The 22,076-nt window shown below is 51.3% G+C and overlaps 1 protein-coding gene across 2 annotated transcripts in view; it reads right to left on the bottom strand.

The window, feature by feature from the left end:
• The window catches only part of MYO18B (myosin XVIIIB), a 174,024-nt gene that overhangs the window by 55,320 nt on the left and 96,628 nt on the right, over positions 1 to 22,076 (bottom strand). For both annotated transcript variants that reach the window (XM_059675770.1, XM_059675771.1), the window contains exons 33-34: positions 20,123 to 20,227; positions 15,035 to 15,187 (exon numbers count right to left, since the gene is read on the bottom strand). In XM_059675770.1, the coding sequence (XP_059531753.1) occupies positions 15,035 to 15,187; positions 20,123 to 20,227 (258 nt within the window). The remainder of the gene's footprint in view (positions 1 to 15,034; positions 15,188 to 20,122; positions 20,228 to 22,076) is intronic.

Genomic DNA, 22,076 nt, shown 5'->3' with positions numbered 1-22,076 from the left:
AATACCGTTAAAAGGATGAGGGCATGGGATGCTTGGGAATAGGGGATGGAGGTCAGGGAAGGCCTCCTGCAGGAGGTGCTTGCAGACAGTTCTCAACCACAGCTGAGAACCCACTTGCAAATGGTATGCAAACTATTCCGCAGGTGAGCATTTTCCTGGGCCCATGACTTTCACTAGATTCTCAAAGGTTAAGGGCCACCTACTTAAAGTTTCTCTTCCTCACCCCCTTTTCATCCTTCCACCCACTTGCACACAGTAGGCCTGCTACCCTAGCAAAGTGGGGCCATCAGGAAAGTACTATTACCCACGTGGCTCTAGGCGACAGACAGTTCCCACTGGAAAAAGCCACGTCTGTGAACAAACCCTAAGTCTATTCTGCAATGGGCAGTTTCTCCTTGATTTCCGAACCCTAAAATCTCCGAGCAGAAAATGCCCTTAGAAATCACCTAAGGAAAGCACTTAAGGCTCAGAGAGGGGCGGTGCCTTGCCCGAAGTCACAGAGCTGCAAGGAGCCAAGACAACGCTTGCACTGTCCAGACCAGCGCACTTTCTCAACTGCCAGCACACTGTCCCCTGGGAACAGTTAATGATGTTTACATTGGTGCTCAGGGACAGAATTTTTTTTTTTTTAAAGCAAGCTAGAGTCCTGAACTGATGTGTCTACAAGCTCTGAGCCCTGAGCCCATTGAGTGAGGGGGCCCCACTGATCTATAAAATGAAAACAATGGTGCTGAGAGGTCACCCCAGGACAACTGGTCAAGATGGGGGGCTCCATGGGTACAGCCACCTGGGACCATCTCAAGCTCCTTCCAAACTGGGCAGAGAATGTCTTCCTCAGAATGTCCAGGACCTCAGCTGGCCCAGATGTTAGAATAATAATAATGACAACAGAATGTCGGGGGAAGGGAGGCAGCCATTAGTTTGATTATCAACTATCAAGCACCCTGTTAAAGGTTCTCCTTGCCTTTTTCTCTTTTAATCCCTATCTTGGATCTTGTGAGATTAGTATATACAGCTAATATTCCCATTAAAAATTTCCTTTAATTTATTGGGGTGACAGGTGAGGAAACGGAGACCGTAGCCCACTCCCACAGCATCCTCATACTGGCACCTCTAGTTCCAGCCCCATCCTGCCGCCAGCCACCATAATCCACCAAACCCGTTTTCAAGACCTAGAGAACAGTGTGTTCCTGCGGCTGGGCTCAGAGCAGCGCCTGTCGGAGAAGGACTTGGTGGTCCATTTCCTTTAGTGATTAGGAGGGACTGAGACACACTGAGAAAAATGATGTGGAGCAAGGGGAGGTAATTGGCATTGTTAGAGCGTAATTGACAGAGGACATGAAAAGGCAGGCACAGTCTTATCTTCCCGCAGGCAGTCTCCAGGAAGGCAGGGAGCCGGGATGAAGGGCTCCCCCTCCACTCTGCAGGCAGGCAGGGCTACACCAGCCCTTGATGCATGCACAAGTGAGAGGCCTCACTAAGGAGAGGCAATTGCAGCTAAGACCTAAAAGATGCCAAGGAGACAGCCATGAGCAGACTTAGAGGCAAAAGAGCCCTGGGTAGAGGCAATAGCAAGTGCAAAGGCCCGGAGGCAGGAGCAGGAATAAACTTGATGCTGAGGCAGAAAAAGAGAGCCCGTGTGGCTGGACGGCTGGACAGAGAGGGGCAGGAGGAGGTGATGCTGTGAGCCAGGATGCACAGGTAGGAGTATTTTCAGTCTGCAGGGAAACCACTGGCGGTTTCTAAGGAAGAGAGTGGCATGGCCTCCCTCTGGCTGCTGCGGGGAGGATGAGCTTTGGTGGACAAGCCTGGAAATCGGACGGCCGGTGAGGACACTGCTGTGGTCCTCCTGGTAGGAGTGGTGCAGGTGCTCCGATCAGAGCGGAAGTGCAGAAGAAATGGGAGGATTTCACTGTGGAGGAGCGTGAAGAACAAAAGGTCTGGGCAGGCAGCAGCAGACGGGCCATCGGGGGAGATGATGTCAGAGAACTAATAGTGGAAGACAGAGGCATCACGCAGGGCCCCGCTGCCGGGCCAAGTTGCCGGGCCCAGTGCCAGGAGGCGAGTGAGGACCATTGTAAGAAACTCAGTGGGGTGGAGCCGAAGAGGATGACGGCCGTTCCCATCTGCTCATTCCTCCTCTGGCTGAGGGTTTCATCAGCGCAGCGCCACTGGTCCTCAGAGCCACCGGAGAAAGATGGCTCTATTTTTAACCCCACTTTATAGATGGTGGATGTGTATGATCCAGGAATGCTCCTTCCTTTCCCCGTCTCCCTGGAGCAAGCAGGGAGAGAGAAAAATTATCCCCAGGCAGAGATGAACGGAGCGAGCACACAGTCAGTGGAGGTGGCTGTTGGCGGATTTTTAGCTCCTCCTGGGTTAGGATGGGATTATGTTGGCCAGGATGGTTTTGGCATCGATGGTCACACCTGCTACTGTTGCTTGGGGACCATTTGCAGTGCAGTGCGCTTCATAACAGCCCCTCAACACCTCTAGGAGGAAGGGGCCACCATGAGGACCAGTCGATCTAGGAGGAAACTGAGGCTCACAGCGGGGGAGTGACTTGCCCACAGTCACACAGCTGGTCAGTAGATAAGCTTGGCTGGTCCAACTCCAGAGCCCAACCTCTTCACTGCTGGGCCCCACCACCCTTCTCTGCTAAGTCCGATCATGCAGGCAGGATGGATTACAATACAGAACTCAATCGCAGAGCGAACTCTCCGTGGCTCGGTGTGATCGCGGAAGCCACCAGGATAGTCATGCTGGAATCAGGCGGAGGCATGTACAGTGAGATGTGGAGAAAACAGAGAGAATGGAAAGTACTCGGAGTTTGGATCAATGTGGGAACCTCAAGGAAACACACACTGTCACGGAGATGAACAAGTTCAAACGGAAGGGGAGAGGAAGGACCAGCACGTGTGGCCACTTGCCACATGCCAGATTCTACCGTGTGTGGCGGTCAGAGCTCAGGCACTGGAGCCAGACTGGCCTTTCCCAGACAGTCATTTAACCCTGGCCGTGCCTCAGTTTCCCCATCTGTAAAGTGGGAAGGGTGGATCATAGGATCTCTGCAGGATAAGAGAGTAAATACAAGGATGTGCTTAGCATAGGGCCTGGCACCGAGAAAACAGAGAAAAAGCATCAGGGTTGCTATTATTCATCCCTTTCACCCTCTTAACAGCCTGAACAGTGGGATGTTTAACACCGTTCTGGAGGTGAGGAGCCTGAAGGAGAAGCCAAGCTGTCGGGGAATCGAGGGAGGGGCACCCCAGAGGCACACAAGTCAAGCAGGCCCAGACTGTCACAGGTTCTGGATGGGCACGACCAGAAACTGCCCAGCCCCAGGCCTCCACCGGGCGGGCTCCAGGCCGCTGACCACCAGTCATCTTAATGCCGAGCTTTAAAAATGTTCAATTTATTACACTTTAGGGAGCGGGAAGAAATACAGGGTCGTCTGGGGCTGATTTTCCGTTATGGATGACCTGGCGTAAGAATAACTCACTGCACATTATGTCCATATTGAGGCTGTCTGATGGACGTTTTTATGAAGTCGGGTGGCGAGTTATGTGGGGCTGACATCAGAGGCGGCGGCGGTGTGAGCCTGCCTACCGCCGCCCAGAAAGCCCTCCCCGGGAGGAGGTCGGGGTGCATCAGAGGGCAAAGGGCAAGAGGACAGCTGGCTCACAGGCGGCGCCTCGGGAAGGGAGACTGGGTCTATCCTTGGCTCTGGCAGCCAGGGTAGTAACGGGCATCCCAGGTGGCAGCTGCCACCACCAACGCTTTCCCAGGGGCTCATCGATGCTGAGTTTGTGAAATCGACTCGGCTACTTGGTCTCTGAGCTCTGGTTTTCCCCATTCACAACGTGGGGGAAAGAACAGCTCCCCCTCATTGAACAGGAAGCTGAGGGCAGTTGTGTTCGCTGTGCACACGCCTAGGGCGAACCTAGGGAATGCCACGCACGCAGGCCCGCTCTGTGCCAGGCCCGCTCTGAACACTTTTCATGCAACAACTCACTTCACCGCCACAAGAGCATGCTGAGGTGGGGTCAGGAACCATCCCTGCAGGGACAGCTGAGGAAACTGAGGGACAGAGAGGTCAAGTGACTTAATGAAGGTCACACAAGAACGAAGCGGCAGAGCTGGCACATGAACCCAGGCGGTCCGGCCACCACGCTCCCCTCTAGCATTACATGTACGCTCCGCAGGGGAAAGCCGGGGACGTGACCACACGGCGGCTACTCCCCCTTGTTTTGATAGCAGCAGCCTCTTCCCTGCAAGAAGTGGATCTGTTGGGGCCGACCCTCTCTTCTCAAGCCCCGAGGAGTTGCATCTGACTCAGCCTCGGCCAATCAGCGCGCCACCTCCCGTTGGCCACACTGGCTGGTTGCAGGATAGCAGTATGGCTGGGACTGTGGGAACAAGGTCAGCTCTTTCTGATGCAACAAGTCAGCTGAGACTCTGGGGCCCTCTTCGCACCATGAAGGAAGAGACTGCCTAAGAATACCAGGCGACATCAAGATTGCTGAGGCAGGAGACACGTTGTTGATGACATGATTGGAACACCTAGATCAAGCCAAGCCTGAAGGCAGTCTTGGCCTCAGAACTTTTCAAATATTTTGGCCACTAACTTCCCTTTCGCTGCTTGAGCTGGGCTGCTGTCACCTGGAACCCAGATACAGGATGACTGAGCAAGTCAGAGGAGACATACATACACGGTGACAGCCACACAGTAAACACTCAAACCCGCTGGCGACAGCGTTTGTTGATGCTGTCCTGCTAAAAGTTGGGTCCAAGTATCTCTACCCAAACCCCATGAGAGAATAACACTCACTTATTGTTTACCTGTTCTGTGTGTGGACTCCTGCTCCCCCTCCCGCCCCCCGTGGGGGGTACCTATCCTTCCTTGCCAATTGTTGAATGGGGGGAAGGGGAGGGAACCAGATTTCTTCAGCACTGACTGCATCAGGCGCTGTGTGGGCCACTTGATGTTCATTATCACTATCGCCCACAACCGCCCTGCAAGGGAGTCATCATGTTACAAAGGAGGGAACTGCAGCCAGAGCAGGGGAAGTGACTTGCTCAAGGTCAGATCCAAGTCGATGAGACTCCAAATCATTTCTGGGCCACCACGCAGCCCCCTCTGCACACAAGTCTTCCTCTATTGCCGAGTTCATCTCGAGCTCGCTCTCCCCAGCACCCACGACCTTCCATTCAGTGGGAGGGCAATTGAGATTCCTATCACATGTACATCAACTGCACACTGATGAAGCACCGCTTCCCTATGTGAGGCCATCTGCCGGCGCTAACTACCTGGGTCCGATGTTTGCTCTGAACTTATTAAGCTAGAGATGAGTCGGCTAGACATATGGAAGGAGGTGGGGAGAGCAGAAGCTTGATATTTCAGCAGAGTGGTTAGAACCGGGATTTCTGGGTCTGGTTGAACAACTCAGGGGATTTAAAATGACTGCAGCGCAAATGCCACAGGGAGGTGTTCTCAGAAACGGTGTCTGGCGGGCTCATCTCAACATACTCCAGGCCTTGACTTCCCATCAGGGCGCGGGTAAGAATTAACCTTCAACAGCAAGGCTTTCCCCAAAAGGCCCTGCCAGCGTCTCAGACTAAAGACAGCCCCGAAAGCCAACACATTTATTCAATGCAAACATATTACAAATGTCAGGCCGGGGCCGCCAAGGGTCTGTCTGGCTCAGAGGTTGGATGACAGTGGCTCCAAAGGGAAATTTCCTAAGACCATATGGCGGCTTCTCTGTGTGTCCTTGGTCTCCAGCTCTTGGGCACATGCTGGACGCTCTGTAATTTTCCATACATCGTGCTAGAGGGACAGCGCTTACTGATGCATCAAAATGCTTTCTGAGTATTTACTGTTCCTACCTTCTTCAGTGTAATCATAACCCTCATCAGTAGTGGAATAATCACTAACTACTCTATTAATGCTTACCACGTATACGTTAATTAGCAGCATACGACTGTGAAATACATATTTTCATCCCTACTTTATAGACGAGGAAACTGAAGACCAGAGAGGTTAGTTAACGTGTCATGGTCACACAGCTGACAATGGTGAGTGGGGCCAGGACCTGAACTGATATCCCTCTTAAATCCACACTGTCTCTTAGAGGCCCTGCATGTGCTTCCCACCTTCCAGGCAAAGCAGGTCCCTTCCCTTGTTTTAAGTCTTCCTCTGAGGGTCTCAGGGTCCTTCCTGATTTTATATTTCAGGATCTAAGGACTGCTCAGGTCCTACGTGACTGAACAGACTTCAAGAATTTCCTTCCAGATTTCTGCTCTGGTGACGATGGATTTGGGGTTCACTGATGCTCTCCAGAGAAAGAAAACCCCCACACTTAGAAAAGCAGGATAAAATAAAGAAGGCCGTCCCTGCCCCATCCCATTTATACCCCCCTTTTATTATATTCCAGCACCCCACTGTTCCCCTAATAGCACAGGATCTGAGTGCCTCTGTGTCTGTTTGTCCACTAGATGGGGGGCTCCTAGGGGCCCCCTGGATCTTGGTTACCTTTCCCCCAACAGGGTAAGGACTCCACAGGCATGCACCGGGGGTGGCGAGGCCAAGAAGTCACCTTGGTGCATCACTAACCTGTCCGCTTGGCGGGCTGCCTGCGTCTGCAGCCTGAGCTCCCACTGACCCGAGCTGCCCACTGGAACCCTGAACACGCCCTAAGGAAGCTATCCGCTCCCTGCCTGGCTGCTCCCTGGCTCCTCCCCAGTGTAGGTCTCTGCCCCAGACACGGCGGTGTTAGACAGGGGCTCCAAAGGAAGGACAAGGGGCTCTGTCTGCAGGATCCACCCCATAGGAGGTGATGACCTGCACAGGGAGAGCGACCACAGCTGCTCAGCAAACCCTGGGTCCCCAAGTGAACCCCCTTCTCCAAAGCTGGAAGGAGCTCACGTCGGGATAAGTGAGGGAAGCCCCATCAAGTCCCGGCCAGGTGCTGATCAGGGCAGAGGGCATTCTAATGAGATTCCCCTTTAATAATAAAGTCCTTTACACACACACACACACACACACACTCTCTCTCTCTCTCTCTCTCTCTCTCTCTCTCTCTCTCTCTCTCTCTCTCCAGAAGAAAACCCTGGAGCCCCCTCCTGAGAACGGCTGCACCCTGGAGGGATGGATTGAGAAGCCTGGACTGACCCCCGAGAAAAGCGGCCCCACCGCCTCGCCCCACACTCACTCAACCAGAACACTTGGCCACGCCTATCCTACCTGCACCCAACTCTCCCACTCTGCTGGCAGGGTGTGCCCGGCTGCAGGCCCCTGGGGAAACCCTCTGTCAGTATCCACTACAGTTCAGGAGACCCAGGGACTGATGCGGAGATACTGCACTTCTTGGTCTGTATGCATGTCCTCAGCAGTCCTGTTTATAATAACCAAAATCTAGAGGCAACTTGCACATCCATCAATAGCAAAAGGGATAAACAGTGGGCCCACGTCTCCTGAAACAGCAAGGAGAGTAAGCTGCGACAGCATCTAAAAACATCAAGGAACTCTCCTACGCATAAGTGGCACAAAATAAGCAAGACCCAGGGCCAGGACGTACAGAAGGCGCTGATTCAGCTCAGAGGCGGCATGAGCAGATGCTCAGGAGGCGGCTCTTAGACGGGCATCTGGCCCACCGCCCTCGCCCTGACCCTCCCGGGCACCCTGGAGGGTCAGCCAGGGGCCCGCTTATCTTCCCGGTTACTGAGGGCTGCAGACACTGGCTCTGGGATGACCGGCCCATCCCTGTTTGCCTGGGACATTTCTGGTCATAAAACTGGAACTCCTGGGTCCTGGAACACCCTCAGACCCGCCCGCACAAATCCAAAAGGCTCTGAAGTGGAAAAGGTGGGGGCTCGAGCTCCAGTTCACCCCAATAGGGGGCACGGTCTCCAACATAGCCGGCCTGAGCTCTCCACATGCGGCCGCGCCATAAAATACAAAGACTCAGGTTCTAGAAACTGCCTCCCCAGGTCAGATCCTGAAAGGGAGGAAAATGCTACGGAGAGCATGGATGGGGCAGTGGGCTGAATCTGAAGAGTCAGGAGTTAACATCAGGAGTCGGCAAGCTTTCTGTTCCAGGGTCAGATAGTAAAACTTTGAGGCTTTGCAGACCAAGAGGTAGAAGTAAAAGATATATGTAGGCACTTTTACAACTACTTCAAATGTGGCCATTTAAAAAATGTGAAATGCAGCCCTGGCCGGGTAGCTCAGTGGGTCAGAGCGTTGTCCCACAATGCCACAGTTGCGGGTTCAATCCCTGGTCGGGCACATACGAGAATCAACCAATGAATGAATAAATATGTGGAACAACAAATCAATATTTCTCTCTCTCTCGCTCTCTCATCAATAAAAAAATAAATAAACATGTGAAACACATTCTTAGTTCACAAGCAGTAATAAAAAATAAACAAAAAAAGCATCAACAAAGAACAGACAGGGAGCTGGATTTGGTCTATGGGGCGACACAGTTAGAAGACCCCTGGTTTAGAAATCGGTATTTTATCTATTTTACCAATGTTAAATTTCTGATTTTGATTAAAATAAAGGGGCACTGTGACTGTAACTTGTTTTCAAATAATTCAGAAAATGTACTTCAGAGAGAGGATAGCGCCAAGGAGGCAAAATGCTAAAAACTGATGCATCTAGGTAAAGGATACATAAGAATCCTTTGACTACTGCAACTTCTTGTCAGTTTGCAATTCAAAATTATTTTTTAAAAATCCCAGTGCCCCCCATATTCTGTGACTTGGGGTACGTTTCCCAAACGCTGAGCTTCCTCCTGCATAAAATGGGCCCGGTCCCCGCTGCTTCCTACGGGGAGTCACAGCCCATCCTATTGGAGCCGACTCATCCATCCATTGAGCACTTGCTGAATGCACGCACGCTCCTGCACGCAGGCCCCAAATGGACAGGTCCCGACGCACGGCACCCACTGCCTTCCAGTGGGTTTAGGGGGATAAAATGAGGCCATGACATCCAGGAGCTCGCCTGTGCTGGCTGCCTGCCGCCAGGATCACTGTTGTTAGAACGTTAGCATGACCCAGGCAAATGGCTGCCCTGTGCAGGGAGGGCCGGGCTCTCCGCAGCTCGACAGTCGCAGGTCCTACGGGGCCTATGATGAGACCAGCCGTGTCCTCCTCCATGCACCACAGCCCTGGGAGTGTCAATATTTGTGGGGTGAGCAGCCCACGATAATCGTGTTTTAACCAATTACAATTTGGTCTTTATCTCCTCTTACAGGAGGTTATGTTAATATTGAATCAATTCACTCCACCTAATCTTTAAAAAAAAAAAAAAAAAGCCTTGTCAAATAAAACAGCGACTACCTGTCCCGCGGTCCCGGTCCCGTCTGGGAGGAGGGCTCTGCAGGCGCTCGCTCACACCGAGGCCACCATCAGGGCCACCTCTGCAGAGCTCAGTCATTACTTCCAATGTCCCACGGAAGCAGGGGTGACGCCTGCTGACAGATGTCTCCATTAAAGGCACTGGGATGAGTCAGGGTTACCAGTCTTCCATGCATGAATGGGGGGAAGGCCCTCAGACTGGTGCCTGAGCACTCCTGGGAGCTCACCAGCCAACTGGGCTCACCTGCTGGAACACTGGAATTGAGCCGGAACCCCCCTGGAAAGGCCTGTTGGACCCCGTGGGGCGTGGGGCTTCTAGAGGGGCCATGAGAGCCCAGAGGCAGCGGTGGGCCCACAGGCAGTGCACTGGCGGTTCTGGGTGCTGGTGATTCTATCCAGGCTACTGAAGTCCGACTCCGTGGGTTCGAATCCCCTTTGTGATTTGGGGCAGATCTTCTCATATGTTTACTCATTCCAGGCCCTGCTGTGAAGGCTTTGGAAGGTAAAGGAGGGAAACAGACAAGTCACGGGGGTCATACTGATCGAATGGCATGTACTATCCTGGGGGTAAACCCAGGAGGTGACGAGAGGAGAGGTGGGGCCCTCACGCAGCCTCTGGGGGCCAGAGGTGGCCCCCGGGGACGATGCCCAGACCCAAGTTCAGAGGCTCAAAGTCCATGAGGCAAAGAGGTTTCAGAGAGAAGAAGCAAGAGCCCAGGCGAGGGCAGAGCTTGGGCAAAGGTGGGGAGGTGGGAACAGGTGTGGGGGAACCCCAAGCTGCTCTCAGTGCTGGCCAGGGCTCCCGGGAGGGTGGGCACTAGCTGTACATCCTCAAAGGCCTGTATCCGCAGGGCTGTGTGCTGGGGCCACTGGTGGATCTTCAGCACAAAGAGCCAAGACTGTATTTACACTTTAAAATTCTGTCTCTAAAGACCAGGTGTCGGAAAGATGGCGCGGACAGGACCGGAGCCCAGCAGAGTCCGAGAGACACAGGTGGTACATGATAAGCGGGGAGAAGGAGGGATGGACTCAAGAGCTATTTGGGGGTACAGTGACTCAGACTTGGCGACAGCTTTGTTCTCAGCAGGAAGGGGTGAACACAGCCCCCGGCCTGAATTAATTAAACAACGGGAGAGTTCAGTGCAAACTCTTCTCTATTTCGTGAAAATCAAATAACACATTTCCCTTGGGGAGGAGGCAAAGGTCAAAGGCAGGAATCAATGTATTTTTTTTAAAGCAACCACTGCCCTGGAGCAGACAGCATCCTCCGCGTTCCCCGCTCAGCCAGGTGCCGCATCTGCTCCTCGCAGATGCTATTTATGCACAGCGATTATCTCAATTACATGTCTTGGTTGTTGGAACTGCTCCTGTCTCCAGATTAGTTTGTTTCCAGTGGAAACATGTCATGGGAATTAATTAGTAATTGGCTCCTGAAGAACAGGTGTCATCAGATAACCTGACACATGGCCCCTTCTACCTGTTCCACGAGGTCTTGTAAAAGCGTGTACCCAGACACCAGTGTGGGATAGGGAGCCAGTGGGGAACTGCGTGCATTAAGCTAGTTTTCAGTTGAGAGAACAGTTTCAAATCTGTGGTCTGGGGTCCTTTCTATCAGTCTAAGAAGTTAGAAACATCACCCCCTTTTTTTAAAAAAATATATGTTTTTATTGACTTCAGAGAGGAAGGGAGAGGGAGAGAGAGACAGAAACATCAATGATGAGAGAGAATCATTGATTGGCTGCCTCCTGCACGCCCTCTACTGGGGATCGAGCCTGCAACCTGGGCATGTGCCCTTGACCAGAATCGAACCCACGATCCTTCAGTCCCCAGCTCAATGCTCTATCCACTAAGTCAAACTGACTAGGGCACCCCCTTTATAGGTGACAAAAAGGAGGCTCTGACAGGCAGAGTGGCTTGCCCCAAATGATACAGCTAGTTAGGTAGAGGCGGCAGGATTCGAACCCAAAGAGGTGTATTTTTCTGCCTCCCTCCAGGAAGCCTCCGTGTTTTATCACCAGAGTCTTAAACCTCAGTTATTAACTGAGACAGAGCCAGGCTCCCAGTGGAGGGGAACTGGGCAGAAAGAGCCACATAATTTCCTCAGGATTGCAGATGGGGCCTGGGTACCCTGGCCCTATGGGCAGAATGAAGATGCTGTCTCCGGGGCCTTCCGTGCCTCTAGCTGAGCTGGGCTCGCCACTGGTGCTGCAGCTACACCGGGAACCCTGCCATTTTCCAAGCACTCTGACCATGCCCTTCTCTGCTCAGCAGCTCGCTATGGCTCCCTGTCACCCTTGGGATCGAACCCAAACTCCTTAGCCAGGCTCTAACCCACTCGTGAGCGGGCTCCAGCCTCAGTTACCCACAGTGCCCTCTCTGCCCTCACCCCTGGGAACCTCGTGCACAATACTTCCTGTGTCGACCTGCCCCACCCCTTTGTGCTCTGTTGCTTCCTAGCACGGCCGTGAGCATCTTACTAACCAGCAATTCATTTCCCTCTTTAAAGAGACAGCTGAAGCCACCAGCTCCTCTCCCACAGCTAAAGTAAGGGCACCCTCTTTAGCTAAACCCGACACGCCACCGATATGCTGCTCATCACCCCGCTCGACAACAGTCTGCTTCCTGGGTCGAGGGCAGGACCTTGTGGTCTCCTCCCCCTGCCTTCTGGCCTCGAATCTATCCCAGAGTGGAGGCCGAATCAGTATTTGCTGAATGCCTGCAGTTATCTAGTAGGTGCGATCAAACACGCCCCCATCCTCGCGCTGACGGGGCAAACCGTTCTGAGGTTAACCACAGCCGCGGTTAGCGATCTGTAAAGGCTGCAGCGTGCGCGCCAGTTCCCGAAGCCCTCACTGGTGTGGCCCACTGGCCTCGGCAGGTCCCCGGGACGCCGAGCAATGTCACTCCACTTTAGGAAAAGGGCTCGAGGCGGTCCCGTCACTTGTTGAAGGTCACAAAATTAACAAATGCCGAGTTCATTTTTCTGAACTCAAAATTTCATTTTACAAGCGGTTGAACGCTAGTGTAAACTCGCCGTCCGTTTTCTCATCGACAAAACAGATGTGTTGCTGCCGAACAGGCAGGGATTTTTTGAGGAATAAACAAGCCCCATGGCTTCCAAATGCTGGGCCTAAAACCAGCATCAGAATCTCCTGATGTGATGTTTAAAAATGTAAATCCTGGGTCACAACCCAGATTAAAATATCTATGGATGGGATCCAGAAATCTGTGGTTTGTAACTAACATGTAAGCTATCTGATGTGCAGCCAAGTCTGGGGGCCCCGAGACACCTGGAAAAGCCTGGAACACAGTAGGTGCTTCACAAACGTTATTACGCAAACCGAGTTGCACGGGTCCAAAACCGTGGGCACGCGCAGCTTTCGGACACGTACTGCTGTGTGCTCTCGGGGAAATTACTCAACCTCTCAGAGCCTGGTTCCTTGTTAGTAAAATGGGTCCAATTAGAACTATCCACCTCCTGGGGCTATGGTGAGGATTATTTATAACCCACTGACTGCTGCCACCCAGACCATCTGCAAGTCCCTTCAACTTCAAACCAACCCAAGTCTGTCCCTCCTGGCCACCTCCATCAGCACTTAACCCAGGTGACCGTTTCCTCCGGCCTAGACGGGTGTGTGAGCCTCCTAACGGCGCCGCCTCGCCCCCTCCTCGATCCTCCCTCCACACAGGAGAGCTATCCTCTGAAACGTGTATCGGATGGTCTGTCACTCTCTGCTCAAAATCTCCCAAAGGCTTCTCACCACCCTTGGAATAAACCCAAGCCTTCAGGCCCTGCACGTGTGGGCTGTGGCCCCTGCTGCCTTTTCCTTCTCCCTGCGTGGTTTAGCTGACCACCCAAGTTAAACCAGACCGCTTGCCATGCCCTATTCCAGAACCCCACTTCCTTCCTTTATTACCCGAATTAAGGGGTGGGTCTTTCTATTTATTTGTATCATTGCTTGTCTTCTTTCCCATCAGATCTAAGTTTTACAAGGGAGGGTTCCATACCTGCCTTATTCACCATTATGTACCTAGATCTACCACCTCGTCTGATGCACAGTAGGGACTGGAGAACAGACGAATGAAACTGTTCAGCACCACACCCAGCACTTAAGATGCAGCCAGCGGCAAATGTAGCATCCTCTCCCTTCCTCCTTCTGTCTGCCCTCCCTGCCTCTGTCCCTGGAGCCTTCAGGTAAAGGACAAATACCATTCATCGGCGAGGAGACGCAGCAATGCCCAATGTCATCATGGCTTTATTTGATTAGCTCCGACTCTGGCATCCGGGACACGTGCACCGGGAGACAAAGCAACTGTACCCTGACCTCTGGTCCACGCGATGCCATCCTTATAACTATTTCCATGACAACAGCAACAGGAAGCCAAGGCTGTGGATTCCCTTTGATAGGAGCCGGATGCAGAGACGAGGAGGAAGGACTTTCAGAAGAATGGAGCTCTTTGATTCAGCTCAAGGCGCCTTCATTAAATACCACTAGTTTGCAAAAACACACATTTTTACCCAGCAGAGGGAGATTTCTCATGAATACTGAAAAAAAAGGGAACAAAACCACCCTTGTTCCTTTCAAGAACACTCACCTGTGGGGAGGGGAAGGCTCGCACGGTGTGGCGTAGGGAGTATCTGGAGGGAGACAGGCAGAGTACATGGCCCCGCCAAGGGGGCTGGCATGAACCCTGGTTGTCTGGCCCCTGTCTGAGAGCATGGACATCTCTGGCCACCAAGAGGCTCAGGGTCCACCACCCACCCGGTTGGCCACCTGTCCTGGTTTGCCTGGGGCTGAGGGCTTGCCCAGGTCAAGAACTAAAACCAGGAACATCTGGACAAGCCCTGGAAGAGGGTGTGCTGAAGAAGGAAACTGCTAAGAATCATAGAATCGTCGAGAGAGAAGGGCCTTTACCCTATGTCTTCCAGTTTAACAGTACTGCACATCCGGGGTGTTCTTTCCAAACCCCATAAACCTGGTGTGATGATGAGAAAAACATCAGCCCCGCTGCTCTAGACCTCCTCTAAGGCAGCCAGGGATGCTGGGGCCTGAAGATCTGGGTTCAAATCCTGGCTTTGCCACTTCATGACTATGTGACTGTGGGTGGGTCACCTCACTTGTGAAATGAGATGATCTCCCTCAGCTCTCCCGAGAGCTCAGTGCGACATCCTGTATAGGTGGCAGCGACGATCAGCATCTTCTCGTGATCACTGTCTGTGGCATTCCAATAGCTATTATTTGTTATTGTTGTTGGTAGAAATAGGCTTTGCATTATTAGTGCTATTACTATTAGTTTCATACCCTGCCCCGGCAGTCAATGCAGGGATGTGCCGACGTATACACAAACACACGGTCCCACCTGTGTACAAACACAGGCCCGCATGAAGGCATGCCTGTGCCACACTCGGGCATCCTGTCCCAGCGCCCTGATCTGCCCAAGCACTCAGGATGCACCCTATTTCAGCCTCGAGGAAGGGAACGAGACTCCTCAGTCATTGACAAACCCCTCTTGCTCACGTGCCACCTCCATGGGACCCATCAGCCCTGGGAATGTCCCGGCATGTCCCCCACCTTAGGTCAGCACCGCGGCCACGCACACACCTGGAGGGCGCGCCACTCCCCCCGTGGCTGCGACACTTTCCCAGCCCAATTGTGAGGGGACCCACCTGGCTGTGCACTTTCTCCAGCTCCTCCTTGCTGACCGACGCCTTGCCGTCCTCCATGGTCCCCAGGAGGACCTGCACATCGGACAGCAGCGCATGAGTCCTCCTGAGGTCCCTCCGCAGGCGCTTCTCCACGTCAAAGTCCCGATGGCCGATCTGGAAGCCAAGGGAAGGCACTCATGAGCTGAGACGGCAAAGCGGTGGCCAGGGTCCAAGCTCTCTGGAACCAGGCTTCCTGGGTTCGAATCCTGCTCTTGCCACTCGCTGCAAGACCCTGAACAAGACACTTTTCCTCTCTGAGCCTCAGTTTCCTCATCTGCAGAATGGGAATGGCATCACGACACGGGGCTGCTGTGAAAATTAAATGTGTGCTTCGCCTAATGCCTGGCTCATAGTAACAGCACAGATATGAGCTATTACTACTGTAACCAACGCCTGTAAGGATCCAAAGTCATTCTGTCTCCTCTTTGGCCCCAGTCATCAACATGGCCTCTCTTCACCTTGCAAAAGAGCCCACAGGTCAGGGGAGGCCTCTGCTGGCCGAAGTCAGGACAGCAGTCACCCCAGAGGGGCAGTCACTGGAGAGGGCAGGAGGGGAGTTTCGGGGGGGAGGGGGGGTAATCAATGTTATTGATCTTGGTGCTGGCTTCATGAATTTATGGAAATTTGTTGAGCTGCATGGATGGGACATGGTGTACTTCTCTGCATGCATGTTACATGTCAGTAAATAGTATTAACATAGCTGCGCAGCTTTCGAAGCTCTAAACCAGCCTTTCTGTCCCCTGAGCTGGTCCCCTTTGTCAGTTAAGGACAGGCTGACAAGGTCACTTTCCACAGAGGGGCCTTACCGAGAAGCGAGAGCACTCCTTCCCCAGAACCCTGAAGCCACACCCTGACCTCGGCACCAGGAGGGTGACAACTGCCCACAGACAACACTACAGACAGACAAACCAAGGGCGACAGAATGATGTGGGGCTCGACATGAAACCGCCGCAGACCACGGTCTCCCCTGCAAACACAGCGCCGACTGGACACTGAGCTCGCATTTGCAAGAAACAACAGCGCCCTTCTCTTCAGGGGACCAGCGGGGAGGACACGGCACCATCCATCAGACGAGGGTGTCACAGAAAATGGGGCCCGGATGCCTCAACCCTGGGGCTCAGTCTCTCCACATCCGGGGACCTGGGTCTCTGTGCCAAGCACAGCCACTCCCTGCAATGCTCACATGGCCTGGGGTGCTCCAGAACGAAGGTGGGATGGAGAATGAGGAGGCCCAGGCTTTAAGCAGCGGGAACTGTGGCTGAGTTAGGTCACCGCTCTGAACCCGAGAGTCCTCGCCTGTAAAAGAGGGGGTTAAAAAACTCCCTGTCCTCGCTGTTGAGGTGAGACAGAAGTCAGACGTGATGACGGATCGGAAAGCACTGTGCAGGCTGCCGAGGGCTGTGCAAGGAGAAGGGGTTATGGGTGTTGTCTGGTGGCCGGAATGCACTCCTTCAGACTCTGCGTCACTCCTTCTCTACCACCCGCTTCAAACTCTTTGAAAAATGAGTCAGTTCTTAGGATACAGCTTCTTTGTTCTCAGATGTATTGCTTTACGTTATAAATGCTGGAGAGTATATATCGATATAGGGTGTCCCCCCAAAATATACACACACACACTTTGAATAATTATAAAGGCAGTGGTTATTAAAATACATTTCATTTTCAAAATTGAGCTATCAGCTGTTGAAGTGTGTATACATGTTTTGGGACACCCTGTATAATATGCTATTTATATATAATATATATATTATACATGTATATTCATATTCTCACCTGCTGAGCCGAGCTGAGGCCTGGGCATTGAGCCAGGCCTTTGTCACAAGTCATTACATTGAACTCCTGTGACAATCTCTTAACAATAGACATTATTATTATGATTGGCTTTATAAAAGTGGTAACAGCTTACAGGTATAGAGGGCTGAGTGTCAGACACTTCTAAACACTGTATGGATGTCAGCACATTTCATTGTCATAGTGAATCTCTGAGCTGTGCAGTACCATGATCCCCATTTCACAGATGAAGAAACTAAAGCTTATGGAGGGGAAGCAGTTTGCCCAAGATTACTCAGCTAGCAGTAAGTGGCAGAGTTAGGATACGAACCCAACTTGGCTGACTGCGAAGAGGTTCTTTTTGTAAACTATATGATGAGAGACGTATGATTCGCTCTTTCCACTGAAGAAAAGGTGTCATGGAGGCCCAGAGAAGCATGGTCCCGCCCAGGCTGCATTGGGATCAGGAAGAGCCTTAGATGAATGGGACGGCTCGGCCAGGTGCAGGGCAGACTCTGCAGGTGGAAGGCACTGCGAGAGCACAGGCGGGGGTGGCCTGAGAAACAGCCTTGGACATTCTGTTCTGGGTGATTAGCATGAGGGTATGAAACATGGGGGTGGGGCAGGAAACAGAGTTACAGCTGGCAAGACTGGCATGGAGTGGGCAGGTGATCTGTCCAAGGCCAGGCCCTGGCTGTGCAGGGCTCTAACCACTGTACCACAGTGCCTACTGGAACCCAAATCCCAATTTATTCACTTGAGCCCAGGCCTTGTACCATGACTGCATCTAAGCAGTGTGCTTGGCACCTTGCTTATTTTTGGGTCTGTTCTTGTTCGGCACACATCCTAAAGTGCCTTTAATTCTCCCGTGGGGCAGGTTGGCATCAGTACACCCCAATGCTGGCACTGACCGTGCAGTAGGGATGGCTCAGATTCTACCCTCTTCTCTGCCAGAACGACCCTGAAAACGCCACCACCATCTCCTTCCCAGAGGGATCATTGAAAACGAAATTCACAGCAAAACCTCAGACCAAGGCCTCCTCCCCTCCATAATGAATGGCTACAGGAGGGGAGGGCGGAGGGAAGGACTCATTAGGTTAATGGGAAATGAATGTCACTCTGCAAGTTCACGTTTTACAGCACAAAGATTCAAATTTAGATAAAACTGGTGAATAATTAACCAATAAATCTAAATAATGTTTAGTGTTGTTGTGGGAAGCTGTGGTCAAGCCTCGATTGTTTCGCCATTAATAATGAAGGCAGCCTGTTGGGGGCAGTTGTTAAATGTCTGTGGTCAAAGAACTCTCTGAGCACGGGAACAGTAGGACCTGGAACGGCTGGGCTGTTAGGGTAACCAAGCCCCTTTGCAGCTGGGAAAATTGAGGTCTGGCCAGAAAAGGTGAGTTGCTGAAAGTTGCACAACAAATTAACAGCAGAACTGGGCTGACTTAAAATAATATGAAAAATGATGGGCCACAAAAGGATGATTCTGTTTAACTGGATCTTAATCATTTTTAAGCAACATGATGTTCTATTTTCAAAAATATGGGTTTTCAAAAAATAGACACGTCCTTTCAAATCCACACAGGCCACTAACAAGCTATGTGTCCTGGGCAATTCGCTTTACTTTTGAGCTTCACTTCTTTCATTTATACGTAGAAACTAATAATACCTACCCCACAGCACTGTTGTGAAAACTAAATGAAGTATGTTAGGGAAAATTATAATTAAGTGTTTATCTTAAAATGTATGGCGACCACCACAAGAATAGAAATACGATTTGTAGCTTCAGCACCCGCAGTGAGCGAAAGTGATCACAGAACGAATACATGATCAATCTATCCAACAGCAGGAAAACAGTCAAGCAAAAAGCAAAGAAAAGGGACAATGAACCAACAAATACTGAACCCAAAGAAGAGAACAGAAATAAATTCAAATGTATCAGTCATTGTAAGAAACGTAAGTAAATTACATTGTCCTATGAGAAGTTAGAGACTAAATTGGATTAATCCCAGTCAGGGCACATGCCCAGGTGCATGTGGGAGGCAACCAATCAATGTTTCTCTCTCTCTCCTTCTCTCTTCCTCTCTCTAAAAAAAAAAAATCAATGAAAACATTTAAAATAAATAACACTTTAAGTGAAGGGCATCATAAAGTGCAATGTTTCCCACAGAGTAGGAGATATTTGCAACATATGTAAACAAAAATGGACTAACATCTTGTATAAGCATCATGAATGACCAACAGAAAAAAAGAAGCCAAAAGGCAATTCACATCGTAGACGACCATAGGAAATGTTAGGAACACACAGCCTCACTAGCGATGAGGGCGAGGGGACCAGCAGTGCAATTAACACTTGGTGACTGGCAAACATTTTAAAACTATCTGGCAGTGACACGTGTCAGTGGAGACAGGGGGAAGCAAACATTTAAAAAATCCTGCTAGTGACAGTATAAACTGTCACAGTCACGTTGGGGAACGATTTGGGTGACATCTAATAATTCCAAAATGAGACCGTCCTAGGAGCCAGCAATCTTCTTCCAGCTACACACCCTGGCGACACCCGTCCCTGTGTGCGATGAGACATATATAAGAATACGCACTGCAAGTGTGTGTCTTGGAGTGGAAACGAGTAAATATTCACCAACAGAAGAAGGGGATTTAAAAATATGGATACTGTGCAGCAGTTAAAATGATGGCGTTAGAGCTACATGAGTTATCATAGCCTAATCTGGAAACACAGTGTACGGAGGGGCCAGATAGAGAATCGCATGTGCTGCACACGGTCAAAGCGTAAACACACATGCACAGGAATTCACGCCCCGACCTCAGGACAACTGTTTCCTCTGGGAGAGAGGGAAGGAGGAGGGAGAGAAGGCAGGGAGATCAGGAATGGAAACCCAGGGGCCACCAACTGTTTGGGGAATGTTTTTTTTCTCTGAGCCTGGCTGCCTCTAGCAAGAGTCTTGCTCTCACGAGAAACCAGCTGTGAGCACAGGGGCCCCATTAAAGCAAGAGTTGTCCACACACTCACTCCAACAGCTGAAGGCAGTGGCCCGTCTGTCACTCTGGCTGCACCCACCCTCTTTGGTCTCCTCGGTTCTAAGAACCCTGCTGAGTGTGGGCCCCGGAAGGCCCTTTATGAAGAGCCAGTGAATGTGGACAGGGCACTCGGCCCAAAGACCCCATCCAGCTGGCCTCCCCATAAATCTACTTCTATTATAGGGTCCAAGGCAGGGAGCGTGCTCTCCCAAATGTCTGCTGGTGGCTCCCCCTCACCTGGTCACAGAGGGTCCCGATCAAGCCTTCCAGATCCTGCTTCTCATGGAGGACCATCTGCTTCTCCTCGTATTCTTGCTCCAGCTGCATTTCCAGCTGGCGGAGCTGTGGGCACAAAGGGCAGATCCATGCACAGGAGAAATGAGCTCCCTCTGGACAAATCCCACAGGGCAGGGACCCTCCCCAGGGGGAGGGGATGATGTGGAGTCCAAGGCCCTTCACCCAGTTCCACACAGGCTGCCCCGGTGGTTAGGAGCAGGTGTCTCTGCTGGAGAACTCAGGAGCCTAAAAGCTTGGGAGCCCAACAACTAGGGGGAGGGCTGGGCAACTACGGGGAGCCCCTACCACTCACTGTGAAGCCCCATCCCCTGGGTCCCTACCCATTCCCTACCAGATGTCGCCTACCTGTGCCATGCCCTAGCTTGAATATCTCTAAGTCTTGGCCCTCTGATTTTTTCAGGATCTGCATGACACTACATCCAACATATTAACATGCATCAGCCTCCCTTATTAAACATATAAATATACATGACGCAGTAAAAAAAAGTAGTTGGATTTGAGATTATCTAGTGTCCCTTCAAAATTCACTTGTTGAAACCCTCTCCCCAATGCAATGGTACTTGGAGGTGGGGCCTTTGAGTGGTAATTAGGTTGGAATGACATCATCAGGGTGGAGTCCCCATGATGGGATAAGTGCCCTTATAAGAGGGGATACACCAGAGAACTTGCTTCTTCTCTCTCTCTCTCCCCACTTAAAATGAGGAGGTGGCTGCCTACAAGCCAGGAAGAGAGCCCGCACCAGACACCTTGGTCTTGGACTTCCCAGCCTCAGAACTGTGAGTAGTAAAAGTCTATGATATTCTGGTATGGCCGCCTGAACTGATTAAGACATTTGGCTACAAATGACTCATTGAATTTATAGTTGGTGCTGATTTCTCAGCAATCACCCAGCAAGGCTGGGAGCTCCCCGCTAGAGTGAATACCCCACCAGCTTTGCTCACCCTCTTCCCCTCCAGCCTCTCTCATCTACGTTATCTTACCCCTTCATGCTCCCTCTGTAACCTTGTGCCTTCAGCGACCCTATTTCACAGATGTACAAACTGAGTCAGAAAGAGGCTCCAAAGTGCATACTCTTCAGTCAGTTTTTGCTAAGAGCAGTTAGTTATCCTGGCCCCAGCTCCACTGCCACTCCAGGTGGCCATTAGCATTCCCACCCAGGTTGCTAGCAATTGATTTCCTGCCAGGGCGAGAGAGAGACTGAGCAGAGAAGTCACTAGATGTGAAGGCAGTGTCAGTGTCTGTCATAGGAGAAAAACACCTTCCCCTTTATAAATCTGTCCACAGCGAGACCTCAAGAAGGTCTGGGTCACACCTCCAGCTCTCTGAGGCCCTGGCTCAGGGCCCCCCTCATGATTTGAGGTGCTTTTGAAATGCACCAGATACGGTGCAACCTTCACTGGAGGGCACATGGACAGGGACTGAGGGCTTCTGCCTCCTGACCCATGAAGGGGAAAAAAATAGTGATTGATGGTCACTTAGGTAGAAAGCAAGTTCATTTCAAAATTTTCTTTTAAGAGAGACATAAGGCATTCTGCTCACATCTGCTTTCAGAATGAAGACAGGAATGGCTAAAACAAATTCTGAAAAAGATACAAAATAATAAAAACTATATATTGAGCAAGGCAACGTTTTCTGGAGCATGTTCTGTAGAATATTTCCACATGCTATTCACAGATACGATGTGGGGGAGAGGAGGGGAGTCCATGCTAGAATAAGTATGGAAATCATTGAGTTGACAGGGTCTTCAGTGCAGGACTTATCAGAGCCTTTGGTAAGTCATTGTGCAGGAAGTGCTAAGGGATGAAGCATTGCCCAAGGTTGACATCTATCAAGTGCTTCCAAAATGGCCCTTCATATTCAAACAGTTACAAAATAAACAACAACAAAAAATATC

Source organism: Myotis daubentonii, chromosome 19 (genome assembly GCF_963259705.1).
Source record: "Myotis daubentonii chromosome 19, mMyoDau2.1, whole genome shotgun sequence".
Classification (NCBI taxonomy): domain Eukaryota; kingdom Metazoa; phylum Chordata; class Mammalia; order Chiroptera; family Vespertilionidae; genus Myotis; species Myotis daubentonii.
Note: the sequence above shows the minus strand (reverse complement) of the source record. Positions and strands in the feature narration are given on the sequence as shown.